Here is a 27,226-nt window from a genome sequence, read left to right on the forward strand (position 1 = left end):
ATGCTAATTACATGGTGTTGGCAGAGCGATGTAAAGTTCCCGGGGCAAAACTGTTTAATTGTTCAGGTCTGCCAAATGTGTCATGTGCCATGTAAAGGAAACAGCCATACTTCTAACACCCGAGGACTGCAATACTATGAAAGCGTCTCAAATATATATTTGAGTCAGAAGGCATCATTAGGAAATGAATATATATGGGTGTGGTGAGTACATGATTGCTCGGTTTACTATTCAGTTAAAAGCAATTATCAAGTGAGCAGTAAGGGTCTTGCCTACCTCATATCACTTTTTATCCACCCCCCTCTTGGGTCTCCGGGCTGTTCCATCAGGCTTTGCTGGTTACTCTGTAATTGCGCCCATGAGCCTAATTCCCCCAACTTCGCTGAGAACAGCTTTTTTGCAATTTATGTTATTCCTTCTCCCTACAGCTTAGTTTGCTTTTGCCTGGGAAATATTAACCAAACTTCTCCGAAAACAGAAGGCCTGGGTACATATGGGAATCCTCTGGTAGGTATTACTTTTCAAAACTACCTGGATAGTTCTTCCTCCTGCTGTGTCTATACACAGAGGCTGCCAAGAGAAGGGGCTATGAGAGGAAATGGAATGCTGGGGGCAGGGCAGGGCTGGGGTGTGCCACAGAAAAATCCAAAAACTGCTGGCGTATGGCAAGTGACAAACTATATGTTATCAACAAATCATGCGGCCAAAGGTTGTCCTATACAGATCCTGTCCTTCGCCTGTCCTTATTCTGAAGGAGAAGAACCCAAAAGAAAGATGTTTGCAGAGACAGAAACACGAGTGACTTGGATTCCTCCCAATTCAGAATGGATGCTTGACAGGCTAATTTTCTCCCCTGGGTGTTTGAATTCCTCAGATCTAAAAGTCTCTTTAACTTCTTTCACTGGGGGGGGGGGCGGAAAGCTGTAATGTCATTCTAGACACAAGCAGGAATGAAACCTGAAGCTCCCTCCATCCAGAGCAAAGGCCTCCACCAGGCAAAGCACCGGCGGCACGCTCTCTTGGCAACGTCACTTCACGTGCACACCTGCCTTCTCAGGCTGGACCACTTTGATATTCACTACAAGGGGAAAGTCCCATTCCCATTCTGTCTAGGACAGAACCCTGGATATGGGCACTGCAAGCTCTGCATTTGACTTACAACCTCATGCCTTTTGTCATCAAAATGTCACTGAGGCCACAGCTGGGAAAGGTAACGGAGGAGGGCACTCCACCGGGCAGTGTGAACCGGTTCAACATTTTGGGAAAGCGGTTAAGCGGTTTATGTCTTCCAGTGCATTAAAAAAGCCTGTGTCCTGGGCTCAGCAATTTTGCTTCTTGAAAACTGATGCTAGCATAATAATCGCAAGTCCATAAAACAATACAAAAACTTCATGCACAAGGACGCAGTGCCAACAGCTATCTAAGGAGTTGAAGGCGATGTGAATAGCTGCCAAGAGAGGAATTTAAATTTTTTGCGTCCATTTTATATAATTTTATATCAATGTAATATGTGTCTTAGAAAGTATTTTAATAACATCAGAAATGCTTATCTTTTAATGTTAAGATTAAAAGGAGAGAAAGGAATATTCAAAAGTATACTACTGAATGATCTCCATTACAGTCTTTTAAATAGATATTTAAAAAGTTAAGAAAGAAATCAAATTGAAGTACTTGCCTGAATAGTGAGATCATAGATTTTTCTCTTTCTTTCCCCCAAATGTCTTAAAATGGCCATGTATTTCTTTTATAATCAAAAAATTAAAATCAGATTGAGGATGTAAATGATTGAAGGGAAGAAGCACGCCAAATATTTTGTTTCTCCTTTTTTGTGGAAATAAGTCTAATAACAGCAAGGTTGGAAGTAGAAATACAATAAAAAACATTGTCAGATTTTATAATGGCTTTAAAAAAAAAAAATCAGTGACAAAGTAGATTTCTGGAACTCTGTTTTCCAGATTGTGTAGGCCAAACTTAATTTAAAAGTAGCATATTCCTGAGTAGAAAGCGACACTATTCAAACTTAAACAGGTATCAAGACCATATCCCTTTGTTTTGCGAATTTACTCAACATTCAACAAATATGTATGGCGTACTTACTCTGTGCCAGGCGCCGGGGATCCAACAGTGAACAAAACAGATGGGATTTGTGCACTAAGGAAGCTTACAGCATAGTGGGGCTGAAAGGGATGGTTTGTATACAGCAACCCAGCTGAAGCTGATTCAATGACTCCTGCCAAAATCAGACGCTAGACCTATAAAGAATTTCCTATCATTCCACACTTAAAAATAAAAACTCCAGCTCTTACATCACTTTTTACTCCCTCTCTCCAAAGAGCACTTTGAGAGATATACAGGGTCTTTCGAGCAGTGACAGAAATCCAGAACACCCAGGAGGAGGTGTGAAGAGCAAGGGCTCTAGAAGTCCAACCACCATAGGTTCAAATTCCCTCACCAGGTGTGCTGCCTTGCACAGGTGAAACCCTTTCTAAGTCTTCTCTTTTAAAACATAACACAACATTGTAAATCAACGATACTCCAATAAAAAAATCAAAAAAAAAAAATATATAGTAAGAGTGAGCTCACTTTGGATTTTGTCCTGAGGACTCAAAGGAAATTACCCGGCAAGCACGCCCAGCACAGTGCCTGGCACATAGTAAGTGCTCAACAAGCCTTTCCCTTATCCATAAAACACGCAGATTTACACATAAAGACAACAAAGAATCAGGTAAGGACAAAGATGTAAAAGTCTACAAAGTGGGGAACTGGGGTAAGTGGCAGTGACTGCTAATGAATACAGGGTTTCTTGGAGTGTAAAGAAAATGTCCTAGAATTAATTGTGGTGATGGTTACACAACTCTGAATACACTAAAAAGCCATCAAGTTTTACACTTCAAACAGATGGATTGTATGTTATGTAAATTATAGCTCGAGAAGCTGCCATAAAAAATTGTATTTAAAAAAGTCAATGGAATTTTTTTTTTTAATTTTTTTGTGGTACGTGGGCCTCTCACTGTTGTGGCCTCTCCCGTTGCGGAGCACAGGCTCCGGACGCGCAGGCTCAGCGGCCACGGCTCACGGGCCCAGCGGCTCCGCGGCATGTGGGATCTTCCCGGACCGGGGCACGAGCCCGTGTCCCCCGCATCGGCAGGCGGACTCTCAACCACTGCGCCACCAGGGAAGCCCCAATGGAATATTTTAATTCATATTTTAATCCAGATGGGCCAACAGCTATTCTTTGCAACCCATGAGACTGTGTGAATTTTGTAATTAGAAAATAGTATCTTCAGTTCCGAGTCACTATAATACTAAGACAGATTATTTTACCAACTCCTTTACAGGGAAAAGATAAACAAGCACACAGGACAATACCACACAGCCACAAATCTTACAAGACAACTTCTTAAATCTTTCACTATATATACCTTAGCTCGAAGGAAAGTTTAGTTTAAAATGTTTTACATTCTGTATTCACATACAGGACTATATTTAGCTGCAATATCAACCAACCAAAAGGGGAAACAAAAAGCCTTTAATACAGTGAGTTTGAAACTCACCACCTCATTACTTAACACCTAATGTCACCACCAAAATACATATACAAATAACACAAGAGAACAAATGTTTGATCCAAAAACATGAAGCTGAATCCTACCTGATAGCAGGTTATTTTTCACAATAACAAGAGGTGAAGTGACTGTCTGTGTTATGGCTTTCCAGCAAGGCACAATCACTCATCATATCCAGATTTTGGCCACGTTACCTCATCAGAAAAGCATAAAACAGGTCCAAGAAGCCATAAAGCAAAACTCAGGAAAATGGCCCAGACAATGCTTCCCTCCTCCCTTCCTGTCTCCTTCAGTCAACACATCTTTATCGAGCGTCTACTATGTGAAGACCTCGCCTCCATTTTTACCTTCTGTATTTTTCTATGAAGCTGCTAACATTAGTTTCAGTACTCTTTAAAAACAAATTGTGATACGAGCTTTGTAGTTGTTTATAATATACATCATCAAACCAATTTTTATTAAAAAAATTTTCACCGTTGTACACAGAATAATCAGAGGTAATTAAGCTGGCATACGGTCCCGCAAACATATGGATCTGATTTTCTATTTGGGCTGCGTTTTGCAGGTGAAAATGAGTAGCACTTGTACGCTGCGGAAGGGGCATCCTTTGAACTGCTCTTCCACCAATGGTGATGAATTTCAAGAAACAATCCGTACTTTCATCAGCAACCACCACTGCAACATGGCCCGGGAAGGTGACGGGGGAGCAAGCACGCCCAGCACGATACACAGAGTGGAAGTAACTAGTAGTTCTTTCAGCCCCTCAAAACCTCTGTGGAGTTTATGCTGAGGATCAAGGCTGGACCCTTTTTCTCATTAGCTCAGTGATTAAACAACTATGTTCACCTGCCAAGCTCACATCCTAGGGGCTGGTTTATCTCCACTGAGCACAGTACTGGTAGGGAGCCTGCCCACCAGCCATCTTAAAGTTCCCCATCACTGCACAGTTGTAATCATCACTGGTATGGCAGGTAATGAAATGCAGAAGTGAAAGTGGGCATCTTATTCCCCTTGTGAGTCAAAGCTGAACTTATAAGGTCACTGGGAACTACCTCGACAAACAGTAGTGTTTCAATCATTAAAGTACTCCACCAACTCCATGCTCAGTTACTAAAAATACAAAGTAAGCTTGGATTAATAGTTAATCTCTGGAATCAAGATTTAAAAAGAACGTTCTCTTTTCAAAAAGATTGGTAAGTAAGTACTGCAGAATAGGAATACCAATACCAAATATTAGATCGGTCGTCAATTACGTAGGATCATTTGCTTTTTAATGAATTAGCTTGAAACCCCCCCTACTGCACAGTTAAACACTATCCTCTTTATGACTTTGGAGATGCAGAAAAAGCAGAAGAATTTAAGAACATCTCTGACGGTTTAAAAATCATTTACTTCTCTAATCCAAACATGAATTCTCAAGATCCCTTTTCTTTCCTCAGAAAACACACAGAACATCAGTTGAAGGACCTGACATAAACAAGCATTCTTCCTCTCACGCTAGGTGTTTTCTCATAAGTCATCATTTGTACTCCCATCGACCCCTCTGAAAACTCTCAATGTTTTCTGAGTACAATCTTTTATTTGCTACTTTTATCAACTTTCCTTAATACTCTGAGTTTCTGAACTATTTCAAAAATAACTCAGCAGACCACTCAGAGACGAAGTTACAGTGTCTGGCTCACTGGAGAAACAAACTAAGGTCCACCCCACCGTACTAATAATAAATTAGGACGAGCGGTACACCAGTTAGTTGTGCATTAAACCCCTCAAAACCTATGTGGAGTTCATGTTCAGCATCAAAGCTGAACCCTCTTTCTCATTAGCACAGTCATTAAACAGCTATGCTCACCTGTCACACCACAGCATCTTGACAGACATTATCTACCCTGTAAGGTAAACATGGCAGGTGTCTCTGTCCATGTCATACCTGAGAAAATGAGACAATAATACACGTGACTTCCTTAAAGGGAAAAAGTTGAGCAGCTTGCAAAGGCCAGGACATCCCCTCTTTCCCCTGAGACAATGGTTCTCATCCTTGTTTGAACATTAGAAGCCCCTGGGGACATATGAAAAAAACACCAATGGCAGGTCACCAAACCAGACCAAGATGCCAGCCCAGACCATGGAGATACCTGGGAATGGTGCCTGGGCATCAGCATGGTTTAAAAGCTCTCCAAGTGATTCACAGGCACAAAGTGGAGGACCAGTCATCTCTAACCTACAGATGTTTAAAAGAACATCACTATCACCGGCAAACACCGATTTTCTTTCTCTCACTTCCTTTTCTTCGGTGGCTTTGCCTAAGGACAGAATGGCAGAGCTGTGGTAAACAACAAAGTCATAACAATGAATAATGGACCCAACCAAAACAAGTATGTTCTCAGGGTGGGCAAAAAAAAAAAAAAAACCAGTAAGAAACAGGATTCAAGAATCAAAAGGAAAACACATTCTCGAAAGCTAAAAAGCCAAGTTCAACACATAGGTATTCACATACATTGCTGTATACACCATGTTTTCTTTCTGTTTTTCCCTCCCCAAAAGAGCAAATTTTCAAACAAATAACTATACACTGGCATGTGTGTCCCAAATGCCAGGAATGAAATGCTAAGGAAATTCCTTCTAACATCTGCAAGTAATTTTGTACAATACGTCATTGCGCCTATGCATTCACCTTAAAGAAGAAAGATCAGAGTAGAATAACTATATATCCAAATGCAGTAATAGTTTTGCTCTACTATTAAGCATGATCTGAAACCCACTAATTATTTCCAGAGGGAACTTCTCTCCTAACACTTTATTCCGAAGCGTAGTTTGGTTCTTAGGCAACCAGGACTTTATGGGCTGGCGGTAATACAAGTGGGAAAGTGTGATTAAAAGAACACTCCTCAAATGAGGAATTCCAAGCATAAGAAACAATTAGGTACCTAGTGGGGATTTCGTATTCCAGTTCTGCTGTTCCTACCACCTTCTAACGAAATCACAAGTACACTCAATATTCCCCCAAAGACTGCAGATAGGAGCTTTTAAGACTTCTAGGATCTTAAGACACACACACACACACACACACACACACACATACACACACAAGCTTCACATATGCGTGAATACACATAAATTGGGTCTGTGAAAAACACTACCAGTTATACAATATCTTCAAAACGAAAATACCAAGGAAGAGATTTTATTCAACTCAATCTATAGGACGTTAGTCAAAGGCAACTGACAGTTTTACAAATGCTCTTTGTTAGGGAAAACTTATACTAGAAACAGCCACAGCTTACTTTCCCTTCACTTCCCCCCAAATCCATCTTTTTTTTAGCTCTGCCAAATAAGTGGCTCCAAATGTGTTTGTTCTGTTTCTCTCTTTGTTTTTCCCGAAAGGGAAAAATTAATGGTCAAGTGGGTTTAATTTTTAAATCGGTACAAGAGCTTTAAACACACTGTACCGAAAAAAAATGCAAACGGAATGCTCTTGAAAATGGTTACACATTAAACACACATCTAATGACCCAGGCCTCTACTAAGGCGAGTTCTTAAATTCTACGGAGGTCAGAAGTTTAGTTTATTCAGCAAGAATAACTCTATTAACAGCTCCATCTCCTACTTGTCACCACAGTAAATATCCACACACTCCAAATCCTAGAAAATGTGAGGCAATTCAAAGGAGGCTGGAGCTGCTGAGGGCTCCACTGCTGTGCCTCAAAAGCTTCTAAAGCAACTGGTCTGCCATATGAATCAAGGGAAGCCACCCACGGGGACGCATGGATCACAGTGCATCAGAGCAGTTACATCAGACTTCGGAGACGGATTTTCAGAGAACAGGAAGAAAACGGGGAGGGCTTATGTACATCACTCCTAAACATTAATGATGATGAAAGCTCTTTAAGCACATGCCCAGAGTATCAGAATTCCTGATCAACTCATGTACTGCTATAGTTTTTAAACACAGATTTTTTTCCCCCCTAAATAATCTCATCTTTTATTAGAGGCCAAGGTTAAAAGGCAAAACCCAGCAGACTCCTAAGCACAGTGAAAAATAACGCAAGCCTTAGAGCTGTTCCAGAGCGACAAGCTTTCTGGATTTTTAATTTAATTTTACAACATCTACCATGCAGGAAGGTCGAAAGTCACACTGCGGGAACCTGTCCTATCACATGCTGGAATAAATAAAATCATGACAAGCCTTATACAGGTGGGCACCAAGTCATATCTAGGAAAGGGAAGACAGTGTTCCACCCTAAGGAGTCAATTATTCAAGTTACAAGAAAATCTGATTTTCAAGTTGATGGGAATTAACCCTTACTCTTTCCAAATCTTTTTGTTCCTGAAAGTCACCTCTACTAATTAACCTTATTAATGCCTTGATGCCTTTTCTATACTTTTCTCTCCAAGATGCCAGTCTGAAGCTCTTATCCACCACTTCTGCTCTAGGGAAAATCTAAGGGAAGATGCACTGTGTACAACCCACGGGCAATGAGGGAGAAGCCGTCTCCCCGCATGGACCCCTTGCACTGAACAGGGTCTAAACAGGCAAGCAAGACAGGAGAGGTTTAAGTCCCACTCCTCTGACATCAATTCCTCCCAATGTGGTTGTGTAGTTCTGTTTTAAATGGCTTTCCAGTTAAAAGTACAAAGAGGGAGGAGCCCCAAAATCCCCAAATTTCTAAAACCAAGAGTAAATTTTAACTGTTGCTCAGTTCTATTTGAGCAGATAAGAGAGCTTCCCGTATCTACTGCTTTCATTCCCTTTCTCTGGTCACTTCTTACATAATTCAATCTTGCTTTTTCCTTACTGATGCTATCCACAAAAATTTTTAATCTAATTACCAAATCCATCCTACAAGAAGAGTACATTCAATGTAATATATAGAATTCAAATATTTTCCCCTTAAGTTTTTTTTTTTCCTATCTTGAAACAGCTTGGGCTGTTTTCTACCTTCTGACTACTATGCTTATACCTGTCACCTGATTTTCAGTCTTCATTTTTATTCTCATTCCCTAGTCTGTCACTGTTCTTAACTATTTTCTCCCAACCATTTCTCCCCCAACAATTCCCCCCAATATATTCTCCTTTCCCATCAACTCGGCCTCTTTAGCATATATTTTACTTCCTCTCCTTTGAGTTTCAGCCTTCAATTTTTCCCCTTGATACAGAGGAACCTGAACAACGATTTTGTGTCTCAGATCCTTATTACCCTTATCTTTGCTCTGAACTCCTCTCCGGAAAGACCATGATATTGACAACAGTCATCTCCTTATCCTTGACCAATCCAGCTCAGAGGAAAACATGTTTCCCCCGTGTTTTTTATTTTCCTTTGGTCCCCTGGTGTACCCTGGGGCATGCTTCCTCCTTATGTGCTCTCCTCTACTCACTCCCCCCGTGGAGCAATGCAGCTCTCTCCTTGATATTCAGTCTCTAATTATCTGTTGGCCTCTGTCAAGGACACTGGCCATCTGAAACACGCTCTACTTGATGATCATATGAGATGTGAGATGTGGCCAACCATGGTCTGGATCCACTGTCAGTACGACATACACCTGATGTGTATTTCCAGTAGCAATGAGACATTCACCCTGATCCATTTCTCTTGCACCTTGGGTTCTCTTATGACTAACGAATAGCACTTGCCAGAGGGCTTGCTGGGTTAAGGGCCGGGAAGGTGCTATGTTTCCAGCCACAGAAAAGAACTGACTGGCTCAAATGGGGCTTAGGCCTTTGACCTTGGTTTCATTAGCTCTCAGCACAACCAGCCACGGTCACATGACAGCAATGGCCCCTGCTAAATGCAGGAACCCTGTGTCGATTCAGAAGGGAAAATACAAGCCTCAACAACACGACGACACCCACACGGAGACAGATCTGTTAGCAAACCAAGAAGGAAATGAACTTGAGATCTATGTCCCATTCTGATTTCCATGACACCTCCTAGGAGAAAGGGTAACCTTCGCCCTGCTTCTCACAGGCCTTCCAAGTTAGCGCTTAAAGCGGAAAACCACTTTGAGGGACACCAGATTGCTCGTGAATGTAAGAGCAGCCACGAACAAAAAGAGAAACATAGCTCTTATTTCAACAAAAATCGAGAGAGCATAGAAACCACTTTTCTGTCCTCTCTGAACACCACACAGCAAATTCCCCTTACAGGTGGGACACACATACATCATGAGGAAGAGGGCATGGGAAAATAGATGAAAAATAAATTGTATTTACCTTCTTCTGTTTCATGCCACACGATCCCTTCCAAATTCACACTGGTCCCGGGTTCACAGGGCCCAAGACACTCTGGCTCTGTCACTACTCCAACTTCACACGTATTGACACCCACGGAACGAGTCCGAACCAAAAGCTGTTCAACCGGTGCTGCAATATTGGATGAAGATGGGGAAAAGTAGGAGGGCAGAATCTGAGGCGTGAGACTGCTGGAAATCGGCGGCGGTGGTGCTGGCACTGTAAACAGGGGGTCAACCTGAAAGACAGACAGGCTTACTGCAGTGGTGCTGAATGCTCGGAGCTCTTTTCAATGCAATCTGTTTACATCACTTCCAGAATACATCACCATTCCAAATTCCATTTGCAATTATAATACGCTTTGAGTGTTTTAATGGTGCCAAAATACAAAGCAGAATAGAAATAAGCATTTTCGTTTTTCATGACACACAAGGTAAACACTGGAGCTCTAGCTTCCTGTGCTATAGACAGGCCTTCAAGGTCCTTCTAAATTCACCAATTAACAACCCTCAGCCTCCACAGATGTGAATGAAATATGCTTTGCCAAAGGAAGACTATTTCCCACTTGTCGTGAAATCGTGTTTTCAACACTGCAGTATTTTCCAAAGGAGAAACTCTCATAAATACCCATATAGGCATCAGTGGCCATTCAAGTACAGGAGATGGACTAAAATTGTTTTCAAAGTATTTTATAAACCATAATGAATTAAATCACTACTAAAGTAGATTACTCTGCCAAATATATAAAAGATATAAATTTGATTACACACACTGAAACACAGAAACTGGATATTATTAGCATGTATTAAGCATCTACTTTTAACTAAGTGTTCTACTGCAAAGTTTGGCAGAATTCAGATAAATGGAGAAATAAATACGTGTGCTCAACAGAATCTGAGTTTCTCCAATGCACAAATCTTTTAGTGGTTCAACAAAGATTCCTGATGAGTTTGGACCAAGACTCAGCAGCCCTCTCTATGTCTGAAAAGAGACAGCCAAAACAAGATCTTGTGGTACAATAACTCCTTTGCACCCCGATCCTGAGGAGAGCAAGCAAAGGGGTCCTTCACCACAAAAAGTTTAGGAGTCAGGCCATAAGGAAACCAAAGACTATGCATGTACTAAGTAGGTAGACGGTCAACAGACTCATTCATTCCTTCCGCCCATTTTAACCATTGTTGTGACTGCTACGGAATAGCTTTGGCCCTGCTGACAGGTTAACAAATGTGAAAGAGCCAAACACACAGCACGTCTGCGCCAGGATTCCACATCACCTATGTCCTCAGGCTGCACAGAGACACCACCTACACACAAGAGATGATACCGTATGCGTTTTATCAGTTGGGCTAACAAATTAGATGTGTAAAAAGGACACAGAGAAGGTTGTTCTGGTAAAATGCCATCTTAGTCTGTTTATATATTCTCAGTTAACGTTTGTAAGAAATCAACATTTGGCTACAGACATAATATTATATAGTCTTTGTTCGTCAAAAAAAAAAAAAAACCACACACACAAAAAGAGTGTATTTCAAGAGAAGTCATATGAGGAAATGTGCTCCTAGATAAACAGCTGAAGCAGTCATCTGTGTGGGCTCCTTGTTCATATGACTGTAGGAACTATTTCTACAGTTTGCATTTCACTAAAATGATACAGCAACGTTCACGTGCCCGAGTGATCCAAGATGCAATAGAACAGCCCTTCATCCAACTGCACACTAAAGAAACTTAATTTCCTGCTCTCGAAGCCGCCATAAAACTCCTTTTGCCCCATGCTTTTTTATTGTTCTCCCTTCTTGATCACAGAGCCCAAGAAAGGAAAGCATTTAACAGCCCCAAACCCCAGATCTGGTGATTTATGCTTTTGTGTAAATGCAGCTTAACATGGATCAAAGTTCACACTGATAGTTCCTATTTTAAAACCGAGCTGACAAATGAAGAAAGGGGTTCTGAGGAAGAAAATTTAAGGAGGACAGGGGAAGCCAATGCAACCTTGTAGTCTTTATTACAACTAAAGGATTGCGTGAGATTGAAATCACTTTCTAGAATTTAAAAAAGAAAAAAAAAGACCAAGGAAAATTATAAACCACTAGACTTTTGCACGTGATTCCCAACAACCTCTTAATCTGTATAGTTAGTTGTCAACTGTAATTTGGTGCTACACATGTAAACTGAAAAGACAAAATGGAACAATATTCTCAAGATATCCTTTATGTCCTCGATCGACAGCGTACATTAATTCCAAGAGAACAAATATAGCTTCAGTTAGATAGACAAGAAAATGGAATAAAATGAATGAGGTGAGGAGTCTCAGTATCAACTCTCTAATTCTGAATTTCAGGACACCCTGGGGCAACACGTACAACAGAAGTCATAGGGACGGGGTGTGCTGACACCGGGACTTTGGCCCCACCTCCCACATTAATTAAGCTTGTGACTTGGGAGAGTCATTTAACCTCACCGAGGCCCATGTTCCTCAACTGGAAAATGTGTTCTTTGGCCTCCTAAGAGTGATGACGAATCCTCTCACAACAGAATTTCTGGACCAAACCCCTATTTCAGTATAACTGCTCATGAATGTATTTGTATAGAGATACGCTCACATACCTATTTGGGATATTTATGTAATTTCAAAGATGAAGCTTCTAAAGAATCTAGAAGCTTGAGGGGAGAGGCCATGGTATCCTGGGCCTACCAGCAAGTTAACTGTACTTATTTCCATTAACACAATTCAAATGCAGTGAAAACAGTTCAGCTGATGACATTTAAAGAAGGGACCTTGGAGCCCTGTGCATGCTTGTTTTAAAATGAGAAAAGTAAGGTTCAGAGAAGTTTGACTATAAATATGAACTTAACCATAAACAGCCCCCCAATGTGGTAATAGTCTAAAACTCCTAAACTTGATAGGAGAACTCAATAGGTAATATAGTTTTAAAGGTTCAACTCTTTGACTTGCACGAGTGAATTTCTCTTAGTTTTTCCACTGTACCCACTTCCTCCATGTAGCTCAAAACTCCCATTCCCACAGGTACCCATCATCAGTGAGAGTGGAAAAGGGAACTTTTCTCCCTTGAGATTTCAGGATTTAGAGTGGAGAACAAAGACCTCCCACGTGGTCTACTGGGGGTCCCTCTCCCCCAGTGCTCAGCAACTGGAAAAGGGGTGGGGAATGATAGCTACTCCCAGAGGCAGGTTTTATTTGGCAGGTATGTTACTTTTAAAAACCTTTTCACTTGTTGACCAACACAAAAAATTAGGGAAAAGTCTGAATTTCCACTATCTCGTAACATAATAATCGGCTCACGTGCTATGCTGGGCCCACCTTCCTCGTGGCATCAACTGACAGGCCTGAGCTTCCCTCAGCCTGCAGTGACCTACCCAGGCACAAGCAGTGAGTTGGCGTTTCCAGCTTTTCTGAGACGACCGCAGAACGTTGGCGGTAGAAGGTCATCTAACCCAACGTACTCATTGTAGACAAAACCGCGGCCCATATCTGTTTGTGTGCAAGGGCAATTAAGCATCTCTAGGGGCAGCCCAGGTGAGCATAAAAGAGCCGCATCCTCCAAGCAGGACCTTCACAGAACGGGTTCAACGTACACTAACACTAGAGACAAAAGAGGGGTGAAAGGGAAATAATTCAGAGTGTGGCCATTTCTTCCTACCAGCTAACACCCCCAGTGGGAGAAGTTTCCCTCAAAAAGGTTTTGGTTCTCTTGTGTATCTCATGGTAGCTAATACACAGACACGTGACACCATACGTAACGCAGGATTTTGAAAGATCTTCAACAGTTACTGTTGCCCTATACAAAAGGTCAACTCCACTGCACCCTGATTTCTCAGTCACTCACTGATCATACACTGAAACGTAATTTCTTCACCCAATGAGGCTCCTTAAGACAGAGAGCAGCAACAGTTCCCATTCGGGAGTCTGGGGAGGAAGCAACATACACTTGGACTTGGGTAGTGATAAACCTCGGGTTGTGCTGGATTCAAATCCTGACCTTGGTGGTACTTGCTTGCATGGGACCCTGAGCAAATGACCTGGCTACTCTAAGGCTCAGTGTCTGGACCTAAGAAATGGGAATAAGAATAACAATAACCTGCACAGGGTCGTGGTGAAGACGGCAATGAGATAATTCATGCCCAGTGCATAGTGCTTAGCTCAGTAAACAATGACTTTGAAAGAGAAGAGAGCAAGTCCCTGGTCTGATATTACAATTCTCTAACCCTGCATCCACTTTTACAAAGCTCCTTTTTATATCCTACTATGTTTAACATAAATCTATAATCCTCTCCAAATGCATGGTCAAGGGCGGTTAAAGTGTGTTAAAAGTATAAGAAAAAGGGCTTAACCCTGAGAAGCTCAGCCTGAGGAAATACTGCTCCTTTCATACACTGGCATCTGGCAGCCGTCCACCGGCTTAATCCAACCCCACTTTATAGCAGGCCCCGATGAGTCCTACACTTCTAGAAAATCTCCTTCTACTCGTCTCTAGCTGTACCTCTTTTTTTGTGCACTGCTCTCCCCAAAGTCTCCTTTTATTCACCTCAACTCGATCACATGTCCACCCAATAAATAATTACTAACACACCTGCTGTGTGCCAGGCGCCGCTAGCAAAGCAAGAGTGGGCAAGACTGTAGCAGTAATCAACATACAAATCCAGCAAAATTACAAGTGTCGCTGCAGAACCTCATCCAAGGGGCTGTCCATGGTGGCCTGAGCACAAAAAACAGCATGAAGAAGACAGAGCGGGGCAGGGATCAGTCTCTGGATATGGAATCCATCTCAACCTCTAAGAACCCTTGGCAAGTTGCTTGATCTGTCTGGGACTCAGTGGCTTCATCTGTAAAATGGAAATAACACTTGGCTGGTAAGGTGACTACTACCTGAGCTCATTCAAACAACATGAGCCCAGGGCCCAGTACGGAACAGCCCTCAATAAATAAAAGCTATTGCCATTGTCAATATGATTATTATTATTACAAATATACTTGAGCCCTGAACTGAAAAGAAAACAGTAGGTGGTTTGGCCCTTTAAAGCCAAATGCTAGGATTTGCTACGTTCAAAAGCAATTCAAGAGAGGCAGTTACAGCTACGTTTCTGGAGGGAAGTACCCTAAAATAGTAATCATCAGATATTCTATTTAAACATTGATGGGGAATTATTAGTCAAATAATACGAATAAATGGAATAGAAGAGAGAACTGGCCGGCTTTAGCGATAGTTCCTTTGTCAGAGCTCTTTTCTGTTATCTTGAGGGGACACTGATGGAACCTGCTAGAGCCCAAAAGAGGAAAGCAGGAAAGCAGCCATCTCCAGTGGGAAAAAAAAAAAAAAAAAAAAAGACAGACCCGTAAGTCTAACAGCTGGTGGTGGCAGCCTGTCAAACTGAGGAAAGTTAATGTCAAGAACAGACGCGCGGCAGTCTCTCACTGTTATTTTTGCATGATTATTCCCAGGTGTTGGTGCACGCTGAGCAGTAGCCCGGCTATTTATCACTCGAGAGAGCCTAAGAGTATGGGAGTAGGGGAGCAGAGAGGGGAGAGGGAGGCGAGGAAGAAAAGGTTATTTACACAGATAGCGGCACTTAGGGTGTGTAATCAGAGGACTGGGGGGAAAAATTCTGCAGAGAGATTCTGGCAATATTTTCTCTGTTCACCTTATTTCAAGAGCTTCCTGAGTGCCTATGAGCAAGGAAGGCTGCAAAGCTGGAGCGTGAGTGGCAGCAGCTTTGCATCACGCGAGCACGGACTGTGGCAGCTGGTGATGGGTTTCCAGGACCCACAAACTGACAGCAAGTGAGGAGGGGTCACCAGGGCACTCTGGCTCCACTCAGACCCAACAAAGGGACAGTCAGGTGGCTCTGCTGTGGGGAGGGCTAGCGCTGCCAGGCAGAGGGGAAGGAAGTTCACAGCCTGGAGATGGGCAAGCCTCAAGGAAAGATTCCCTCCCACACCCCGTGGCAGGTCTGAACCCCCACTGGGGAGCCTGCCCAGGTTTCTGCCATCTGTTGCCACAAATCTCCATGCTCATCTTGCTCTTAACCCCTCAATCCTGGGATTCTCAGGTCACCAACAACCAGAGCGGGAGTGGTGTCTTATTATTTTGCTCCGAGTCAGTGTTTTTACCTTCTATGAGCACGCCAGGGCACAATTACTTAATGCTCACATTTCCTCCATATCCTGGTATTTGGCTGTTTTATGAGATTGCCCACAGTCACCTCTTTAATTTAAAAAGCATCAGACAGAGACTGCACTTCGTGTAGGGGAAATCACAGCTCTTTAAAGGTGACCACTGGCGCAGTCTATCACTTTGCATTTTAACTACCCTTTCTGCCCGACATCACTGCTTCGTGAGTAGAGCAAGGGAGCTTAAAAAATGGTTTCCTTAAGCACCGATATTTTCCCCAAAAGGATTCGTCAAAGGTAAATTTCCATCCATGTCAGACACAACTGCAACAGTTGTATTTCTGTCATTCCTATCTTTCCTACATGTAGTGAAGACTTTTCCGTCTAGAACTGTGATCAGGGCAACACACGCTCTACAACTTGCCGCCACACAACAGGGGCAAACTCTTACTAAGGGCCGACTGTGCACCAGGCCCCCATATGTTGTCTATCTCCTTTGACACTCATTATGTCCCCATTTTATAGAAGCAGAAATTGAAGATCTCGGAGGATGGGCAACTTACCCAAAGAGCTGAAATTCAAGGCCAAACCTCTCTGATTTCCAAGTCCATGGGCTTTCTTGTAAAACCACTAATGACATCAGTAGCTACTGTTTAACACATATAACACAGGAGGGATTATACTGGGCATTCTCCCATTCAGTCCTCACAGGCTATGACTGAAAGTACTTTACAGATGAGGAATAAGAAACTTAAACTTAAAAGGTAACTTAGGGGCTTCCCTGGTGGCGCAGTGGTTGAGAGTCCGCCTGCCGATGCAGGGGACACGGGTTCGTGCCCCGGTCTGGGAGGATCCCACATGCCGCGGAGCGGCTGGGCCCGTGAGCCATGGCCGCTGAGCCTGCGCGTCCGGAGCCTGTCCTCCGCAACGGGAGAGGCCACGACAGTGAGAGGCCCGCGTAACGCATTAAAAAAAAAAAAAAAAAAAAGGTAACTTAGGGTCAGTGGCTGAGCCAGAATTTGAACCCACATTGGTCAAACGGCAAAAGAAACTCTTCTCATTGTAAAAGAGAACACAAGACGTTTGAAACCTACCTCCCCAGGTAATTTCTGACCCTTTTCTGCATGTTAGAAGGCACGCATCTGCTCACTTTTCTCAACACCTAGTTCAGAATGGTGCACCTCGTTGTGTCCAAGCAAATACTGCCATCCCTCCAGAAACGTCAACTAAAAACCTCACGGAAACCAAAGCTCAGGTTTGGTTTTGTTTTGCTTTTACACATCTTTATTGGAGTATAATTGCTTTCCAATGGTGTGTTAGTTTCTGCTGTATAACAAAATGCATCAGCTATACATATACATATATCCCGATAACCCCTCCCTCTTGCGTCTCCCTCCCACCCTCCCTCCCTATCCCACCCCTCTAGGTGGTCACAAAGCACCCAGCTGATCTCCCTGTGCTATTCGGCTGCTTCAGGTTTTGTTTTGCTGTTGTTATTGTTTTAAATCATCCGACTCCAAAAGCAACAGCTATGTTCAATGACTAGGAATCATACCATTATTTTCATTTTCTCATCCGCAGGTATAAAGACCAGAGACCGCCCCAAATAAAAAGCCAAAGTACTTTTTAGCTGTTCAAGTGCTTTTAAAAGCTTCTCCGTTGAACGGGTAGGACTCAGCCTGGGGCTGAAACAGGGCTCTGGCCCAGGGGGCCAAGACGGATGGATGCTTTCTTTCCAACCAGGACCCCAGCCACGCTGAAATCGCAGAATGCCAACCCAGGGTCTCTGTGGCGCTGCTCGGGGGTGGTGGTCAAGGGAAGGTCACTGACTATTAGCGTGTCACTCCAGAAGTGACTCCATACGTGTAGGTCACAAGGCAGAGGCACACACGGGCCAGCCACAGGTGTAAAATATATTTTAAACCACAGTGACGATCCTTAACTTCATTCTCTAGCCATGACAATTTTTCAAAGCAAAAGAGAAGGTACTGAGTATGGAAAAGACAGCGTAATTCAACTACTCCAGACTCAGTGTCTTAAGTTCTTTGATTGCTGTTTTGAAGCCAAACCAAATTCTCCCCCAGAAGGCCCTCCATCAGCTGTGCTGAGTTCCACAGGAAAGTGCTGCCAGTGGAGGGGACATGGGGACGCAGCCTCAGGCACTTTCCACAGCAGTTGTCACACACTTAGCCTCATTTGTGTTCTTTGCCAAAAAAAAAAAAAAAAATCTGTCCTATTGCAGAGCGACAGATCCTTCACCTGTTTTAAAAGTGTCGGTGACATCTTCCACTGCTCAGCAAGCTGGGCACGTTTTAAACAGCAGGAAAGGATCAGTGTTTTCCTATCTTGTTCATAAGGGTTCTCTGATTTCCTCACATCCTGCCTATTTCCAAAGACACTTAAACACACACACACACGCACACACACACACAAAGAAAGGAGGCAGTGGTAAAAGCTATTTTAAAAAGTCTGTCTTCTTGGATTAAGCCTTTTCACAAGTCTCTTTACTTTGTATAAAGTTAAACTCCTGAAGAGTTTCACACAAATCCCATTTCTTTCAATTAGATCTGGCCCCCAATCCTAACAGTGAAACTTTTAAAAAAGGAGGCCCAGAGGTAAAACTCTGAACTTTTAACTCTGCATTTTGCTTCACGTGGGTGCACCTGTATCAGCAAGGAAATCAATTTCAAAATCCCTGACTACTGGGTATCCCGACTACTGGAATACTGGCCAGTATTCGTAGATACTGGCCATCAGTGTACTGCCTGTCTTTGCATGACCCCAATTTCCCCTTGAAATTAGGGAAAGGTTGGAGGCCTATCATCCTCAACCACCTCTGGATACAGATATGATTTAAAGAAGGGAAAAAGGAAGGGAAAAGAACGAAAGAAAAGGCTGTTTGGGGAAAAAAAGAAAAATCACCTTATTCCTAATCCTCTCAACTAACAGCACTTCTCTTCTTTACAGTAGAGAATCTCACCTGCAACCACCTAAAAGGAATATTTTCGACGAATATTTTAGACATTTAAATTATGGACACAATACCTGCTGGTCATAACAAGTTCAAACAAGGAAGTGCCGGAGTCGCACCTTATGGGAACGAAGATTGCACTTTGGAAAGGGTCAAAGCCCCGCTTTCCACAGCAGGGTGGGCCAACCACGGAAGGAGGCAGCTGTGACATCCTGCCCAGCATACTATCTTGGTACCATTCCCTCCCTGCAAAACCTAAACGCTGCTCACATAAATTCAGGTCGAAGATGCTCATTCAGCATCAACATCTTATCCCTCATCCTTCCATAACTTCCAAACACTGATTCAAAACAGCCATCACTCTCTTAATGCAAGCTTTGAAATTTTAATTTCATATCAAACAACTAAGTAAAGCTCTCCATAGTTCATCACAGAGATGGAAGATTACAGAACGAAAGAAAATCACGAAGCTCCCCCAGCCACCTCCATACCTGTCTTCAAGGACACCCTGGAGACACTCACATTCATTCATTTTTTTTTTTATCCTTTTTTAGATTTTTTTTGTTTTTTTTACGTTCATTCTTATTTCAGCCCTACCGAAAGGCAAGAGTGGGCTTTCTCATCTGATTTTATAAACTAAGGAAACTAAAGTCTTAAGAGGTAAGTTACCTCGCAAGGTCAGGAGCAAAAGAAGAGACCACAGGCTATCCCAGTGAGGGCTGCCATGCCCTCTACCAAGCTTTGTACCATTACTGAAACTTTTAAACTTCTCTTCTCACAGAACCCTCCCAAACCCCAACAAAAAAGCTGCCCACAGGCCCAGAATTCTGTTTTCCCTCCTGAGAAGAGAAGGAAAAGTCAGATTTTAAAAGTCAACAGGTCATTCTCCAGGGAGATCCTCTCTTCTAACAGTTTCTTATGCATCCTTCTAGAAACTTAATCCGTATTAAAAAATGCGGGGCAATGGGGAGGGATCGATTTTCATTTTACAGCCTTCTGTGCTTGCATGAATTTTAACATGAATATGTACTACTTTCATAATTCTTTTAAAAACTAGTTTTTAATAAAAAAGATGCTAAGCCATTCCACTTTAGAATAAAAGGAAACAAATGCTAATGCAGAAGGGAGAAGGCACGTGATGGAGACTATTTCAACACCTTGTGCAGAGGTCCTGAAATCAACAAGCCAACGTGTTACTGCGTGGGACTTAGTGTGTGTGATGGGAGATGGTGTATTGACCCTGTGTCCTCCTCTTTACAAGGGCTGCTGATTAAAGCTCCCTCACCAGTGGGGAAGTCGTTCACTCATCTTGGTGGCCAAGTGCCACCACGTACCAAGCATTGTTCCGTGAGCCCTAGGGGGCCCCAAGGATGCCGGGGAGACCAACAGTGGCTGCAGAGCAGTGTAGGGTCAGGGCTGCAGTGGTCAGTCAGGCCCAGGGCACTGTGGGAGCACCAAGGGGTGGGGCAGGGAGTGTTCAAGGTGGATCTGAAGGAACTGCAGGACTGAGCCTGGGGAAGGGCGGGATGTGTGGGCAGAACTGAGCCATGCTGGACGGCACAGTCGGTTAAGGGGCTTAGGGGGTCAGGAAAAAGAGGGAACATTAAGGATGGAGAAACAGACAGCTCGTGAAGAGCCCAGGTCAGGATAAGAATTTGGGGGGTGACTGCCAAGTTAGCAGAGAGCAGAGAGCATATGAAAGTGGGGGCATGGGAGGATGGATAGTTTCTGTGGTAAAAAGGAAGCTGTGTGAGGGGGTTGAAACTGGAGGAAAGGAGGGCAGTTAGGAAGCTACTAGAGTCACCCACGGAAGAGGGTGCGGCCGTGGAGAGGGTCGGGGGAGAGGCCATGCTCTGCAAGGTGGGGAAGCGGGGAGGCTCGAGGACCAGTTCCAGGTTTCTGTTTCAGGGGCTCGGGGAGTCATTCCCTGGGATGGGAAGGATGGGCGGAGGGTGGAGGGGCGATGTCTATCACGCGGATGGACAGAACGGTGTGGAGCTCCAGAGAATTATCGAGACTAGAGAGGAGTCACTGGCAGAGAGAGAGTGGTAAAGCCAGCAGAGAGGACGAGACGGCTCAGGGGAAATGTGAGAAGTACGAAGAGAAGGGCCAGAACCCTGCAGGCCCCAACGCTGATGGGGCAGAAAGAGAGCAGGCAGCGTGTCTGTTGAGGTCACAGCAAACCAGGGGAGAGCTGAGTGACCAAAACCAAAGAAGAGAGGGTCCAAGGTCACCATGGTCTCGGAGGTCTGGTGGCCAACACCGAAGAGCAGTCAAGGGGAGACAGTGCCCACCCTTGGGGAAGCTGGCTTGGGCCCCGCCCCGCCATCTACCAGAAGAGCAAGACTGCTAGCTTTTTAATAGCGAGCCCTTAAATTCACCCTAAAAGCCGCTGGCAGCCCCACGGTGTGGGCCCTATACCTCTCTGGAACCTTCCGTTTCAATCCAGGTGAAGAAACAATGACTCAACACCATGACTGCAGCCACCATGACTGCAGATCAGATGACTTGATCTGCGAGAACCCAGATTTCATCCCCAAATGCCAGCTCCTACCGCCACCTCTGTGTCACTGGCAGCCAAGATGATGATGAGCCCTTCACTTCAGGAGGCTGTTATCACAAAACCGGTGGGCGTTCTGAGTATGCTTTTTCAGACTGCCCCCACCTGACCCTGCCCTCCCCCAAACGATGTCCTGAAGGGTCCAAGGCACCTCCCCTTGAGAATCAGTGCCAGACCCTAAACAGAGGTAAACTCGCTCGCCTTCCCTTCTATCTTCCTACTCTGGTACCTTTAAAAACACGTCCCCTCGTTCCCTACCTTCCTGCTCCCAGCCTGCAAGTCCCAGTTCCCCCCGTGTGAACACCCTGCCTTGCCAGTCTCCGGGCAACGATCCTTTACAGAGGAAGAATATCAGGAACGGTGTACCCTGCCTGGGATGTCTTTAGTCCACAGTCTAGTTCAAGGGGCAGCAAACAAAGGCCACTGGGCCAAATCTGGCCCACTGCCAATTTTTGGTACCGTCCACAAGCTAAGCATGGTTTTTACAAATGAAATGTTACAATCACTTTAATGATAACAACCACTAACTCTGAACCCATATGAAGTGAAATGTTATCACCCCCCCATAAAAAGAGAATTCCATTCTTCTCATTAGTAGACCTGTATTATAAACGAATTGTACTCTATTACTATCATTAGATTTTAATTTTCATCAATTAAAAAAAAATCTGTAGAGATTGTTTCCTTCCCTCATCACGTAAGGACCTACATATTATCCATGATTTTGCATCTGGGCCCACATGGTTAAAACAGGTACTATGTGCCCCTTACAGAAAAAGTTTGCTGGCCCCTGCTCTAGGTTAATGGGAAATGTTGGTCCTTTCAATGGCTCACTTAGGTTCACCCGTGGACTCCAATGAATGTTACCAGGGAGAGGGAAAAGGGATGAGATGGGGGGTGCTGGAAAAGAGCAGGAAGGAAGGGAAAAAGGAAAGCAGGAAGGAGTATAGGAATAAGGAGTAAGCACATAGATTCATTTCTGAATGAGGGAAAAAGAAAAAAAATTTTTAATATACTACTATGCTTAGCTTTCCCATCAAAAATCAGGAGTCATAACCCACAAAAGAGACACAGGAGGTATACTTCAATTCTAACTTAAGCAGTCATGGCTGTAAAAACTCAATAAATATTTATTGAACATCTCTTTATCATGACAGCTTGGCACTAACATAACGATAACCAAGACAGCCAAGATCCCCCCCTGCACAGAGCTTACACACAAGTCAAGTTTTTTGAAATAACAACACTGTTGATAAATTATACCTCTCTATTCCAGTAGAGGGATCTTAAGCACCCTGTGTAACTGCAATGTGTTTTGGGTCACATTTTTAATCTTGAAAACCAGGATATTTTATCTTAATTTTCACTGGCTTAAGCCAGTGAATGAGATGAAATTATGATTCTCAAATACATTTGGTTGGGAGCTAGAAATGAATCAAGCGATCCCAAAAACTTGGGTTCTTTTATCCAGAAGTCTAGTCATAAATGGGACAACCAGGATCATCAGTTCCAGAAGCCACTTCTCACAGAGTATCACGACGGACAGGTCAACGTCTCATGCCAAGTGTCCCACTAACACTTCAAAACTGAGTAAGAGCGTGTATGTCACAAACAAGTCTCTGTGTTTGACTCTCAGATCACTTACGTACTAGCTGCATCATCTTACAATTTCACTTAGCTCTGCTAAGCCTCAGTTTCCTCACCTATAAAGTGGGGATTGCAGTGTATAATGTTACCAATTTGCAATTAATGTAATGTACACATGAAATGAGATCATCCATATCAAGCCCTTATCATCCCCAGCCTGTAATAAGCGCTCAGACAACATGAGTGGCCCCTGTCATCCACACACAGTTTCCACCAAAAGCACAAAAGCAATGCTTTCAGAACTTATTCAGTGTGTCACATGGCTAAACCAACACATTAAAAACCTGCTCCTATGGTCTCTGGAAACCAGAGGAAGGTTTTTCAAATGAAATGAAAAACTTCAAAATATCTGGAGATAAATCTATAGTCAAACATTTGCAGTTACTTAGAATCAGGTATATGATTTGATTTGATTTGGGAGGAACAATGATTTTTCCTCTTCCAGAAACTGGTGTCCTGGGAGGAATCTTAAGTCTAATAATGAAATCAGGATTAGCGTCCACAAAATGGCATTAAGAATGCTTGCCTTAGCTATTTCATAGGGGTACTTCAAGAATCAAACTAAACTGAATACGGTCTCAAAAGAAAGCACAAATATAAATTTTGAAAAGTATACTAGCACACTCACTAATCCAGTTAGTTACTCTCTGGTGTCGAAAAGGAATGAAGGCTAGCAGGAGGTGGGAGACAGGGTCACACTATCTTAGCATCTGTATTTCCAGAATATTTAATTTTACCATGTGTCTTATTTCAGGATATATTTTAGATGGCTACAACAAATTACTAAGACTAATTTTTAGGGGCAATTCACTCAATCTCATACCTACCAAAGAATACCTACCCTAAATCCTGTTCACATAGAACCATAAGAGATCGGCTCCAAAATAAACAGGTAGCCACGCTTTTTAGTGGATACGTAACCAATGAATACGTGACCAAAGAAATTCGTGTGTGATGCATCCCCCAAAACAAAGCAAATGATGGAGGACATATTCTATACATGAATACCAAACAATAAGCACCCTGTGGGCGATGGAACTTTCCATATTTATATTAAAATGTGTATTTCTAGTACTCTATCCCTTAATAGTACAGTAAATTCCAGTCAGTTGCTAACTAAACACCTGCAAAGAGAGTTAGCATTAGACTAAGCTAAATTTAAATCTAGTTGATTTGAATTATGATTTAAATCATCAGTCAAGAAGAACTGGTATCTTTTTAAAATTAAAAAGCGCATACTTATTTTTGCCATAAAGGTAATAAGCTTCATAAAACTCACAGATAATATACATATACTGCTTTTTAAAAAAATTATTTAAATATGGTATTAAAAATCTTTAAAATATTCCAATTATTTTTAATATTAACATATAGCTCTTACATATGCATACATATTTTATATGCTCAAAAAGACTCAATACCTCTTAATAGATTTTTTTGTATTTTACAGCTACATCAGAAACTCTAATACTATTCCTTTATATATCAAAACTAAATGAAGCATCCATTTACATCACTGAAAGACTATCTTCTCTAAGTTAATCACGAATTTTTCCCACAGAGCATTAAAATCTAATAGTCATGACCAAAATAATTTAAATTGTTTTGTTTAATTTTTTTTAAAGGGCATTTCCATAAAATAGATAATCAACAAGGACCTACTGTATAGCACAGGAAATGCTACTCAACACTCTGTAATACCCTAAAAGGGAAAAGAATCTGAAAAAGAATAGATATATGTATAACCAAATCACTTTGTTGTACACCTGAAACTAACACACACTGTAAATCAACTATACTCCAATATAAAATAAAAATTAATAAAAATAAAAAATGAAAAGGGCATTTTCTTCAACGGCAAATCATTTTAAGATAAGCATAAAAAGCACATCTATCAAGCAGTTGTTTCAACCAACCACTTTAAATATCTTTAATAATAACGGAAGCACTTTGATATCTTATGTGACTTCTGTTTTGTTTTGTTTTAGTGGGGTGGGCTGGGGGAATTTGTTTAGGATAGATCTGGTATTAAGTGTGTTCTTCACACCTTCTTATATTCTAGAACTCTGGTAACTCTTTAAACTCTAACAATTTATTAACAAAACCTCTGCTCCTGGGACTTCCCTGGTGGCGCAGTGGTTAAGAATCCACCTGCCAATTCAGGGGACACGGGTTCAAGCCCTGGTCCGGGAAGATCCCACATGCCGCGGAGTAACTAAGCCCGTGCACCGCAACTACTGAAGCCCACGCGCCTAGAACCCGTGCTCCACAACAAAAGAAGCCACTGCAATGAGAAGCCCGCACACCACAACAGAGCAGCCCCCGCTTGCAGCAACTAGAGAAAGCCCACACGCAGCAACGAACACCAACGCAGCCAAAAATTAATTAATTAAAAAAAACTCTCCTCCCAATCTCTGCCACATAATTTTATTCTGAATAAAAATTGTACAGTTCGATAAAATATTTAATCTCTGACACACCTTAAGCTGACATAACTGTCTCTTAAAAGCAGTGGTTTTAAAAATCAGTTTTTAAAAAGCCAGTTCTTAAAATCACAAATAATTATAAATACTCCTTTGAAATCTAATATTTCATCTCAAAATTTCAGTGAAGATTAATTAACTAATGTTAACAAAAAGATTTTAAGGGGCTCTGGAATAACACAGCCCCCAAGGATATGTAAAACTACGGTAGAAATTAGTCTTCCTTTTTTTTTAGTTTTATAGATGAGGAAAGTTAGCTCAAGGACACAGGAGTTTATAGCAGAACAAAGGCCCAAGACTCAGCAGAGGTTCCCAATCTAAGCTCCTTGTGCGCATGCAACGTGCAACTTGGTTTCACCTCTGCAGAGCCCAGGGTTCTGGGCAGAGAGGGGACTCTGGGTGTGTGTTGGGCCAGTGAAGTGTTGCCATATGGGCAGTGAAGGAGGACAACAGATATGAGTTCTGTGGCAGTTACCTCTTCCCCTAGTGAAAGCTTCTTGCTTTGTCCTGCCCTTGTACAGAGCGCAGTCATACCGCGAGGCATGGGGTCAACACACACTGACTGCACGGTGACAGTGCAATCTCACAGCTCTAGATGGCCGACCCCCGCCATGTCACCATCTGAGCAGAGGCACACATTCTGAGGGCTTCCTCCCCAGCGGCCTCTTCCCTTCTTCTTCCAGAGTGCCACAGCTCCAACAGGCATGGTCCCACTCCATTCCCCTAGGTGTAAGTACCTAAGGCGAAAACACAACCTGGGACCCCAACCTGTACATCTTCCCACTGACAGCAGGTTATCTTTCTCTGCCTACCATTCTCCAAGGGCCTGGTTAGAGGAACAAACACATTCTCTTTCTCATGCGTTAGAAAGTCTAATATTTTGTCAAACAGAAATGAAAAATAAACCTAATCTAAGCTGTCATAGAATCGTGAGATGCCTCTGGCAGTTCTATCAAAGTATGAAGACACGTCGGGATGCTTTGAAGAAATGAAACTGCAGTTTATCAAGTGTGATTTATAAGCAACACTGATGTAGCTGGTAGATAACACTGCTGTCTAATCATTAGTAGTCAGACAACAGCCATGTGAACACATCAATTATGGGCCACTGCCAAAAGCCCTTGAGATCCTGGAGATTAACAGCCAATCCTCTGTTTTACAAGCTCACATCAAAAAGAATATTAATAAGAGGAGGGGCAATGTGAGAGCTTGTCAGAGTAATTCAGCCACTAAAACAAGGCACTTTTTTCCCTTCTCCTCTCTGTCGAATTGGCCCAAGGAAGTAGCTGGCATCAGCTACAAAGTGCAAAGCTGCCAATTTCTTGGGAAATGTTTTTCACTAACATATGGGAACTTGTAAGGGTCTGTAAAACAGCTATTTCGTGAAGAAAGGCAGGCAAGCCTTCATGTCCCTTTTTTAAGTACTGGAATGAAACAAATGGGGTCACTGTGGAATTAGTGAATTATTTTTAAATTATTAACAGTATGCGTGGAGAAGTATCCATTGACTTTGTCTCTACCCAATCAGAAATTTTGTAAAACCTCACATTATTCTTCTACTTCCAGCAGCCAACAAAATTTAATTAACTAAGAGAAACAACTAGTACTACCCTACGCATTAATGAGCTTCTTCAAATCAACATGGT

The 27,226-nt window shown here is 42.6% G+C and overlaps 1 protein-coding gene across 1 annotated transcript in view; it reads right to left on the reverse strand.

Moving 5' to 3' along the window:
- The window catches only part of ZNF608 (zinc finger protein 608), a 100,878-nt gene that overhangs the window by 49,932 nt on the left and 23,720 nt on the right, over window positions 1-27,226 (reverse strand). Inside the window, exon 2 of the mRNA XM_065873681.1 lies at window positions 9,775-10,030. Coding sequence (XP_065729753.1) covers window positions 9,775-10,030 — 256 coding nt within the window. The remainder of the gene's footprint in view (window positions 1-9,774; window positions 10,031-27,226) is intronic.

Source organism: Phocoena phocoena, chromosome 3, assembly GCF_963924675.1.
Source record: "Phocoena phocoena chromosome 3, mPhoPho1.1, whole genome shotgun sequence".
NCBI lineage: Eukaryota > Metazoa > Chordata > Mammalia > Artiodactyla > Phocoenidae > Phocoena > Phocoena phocoena.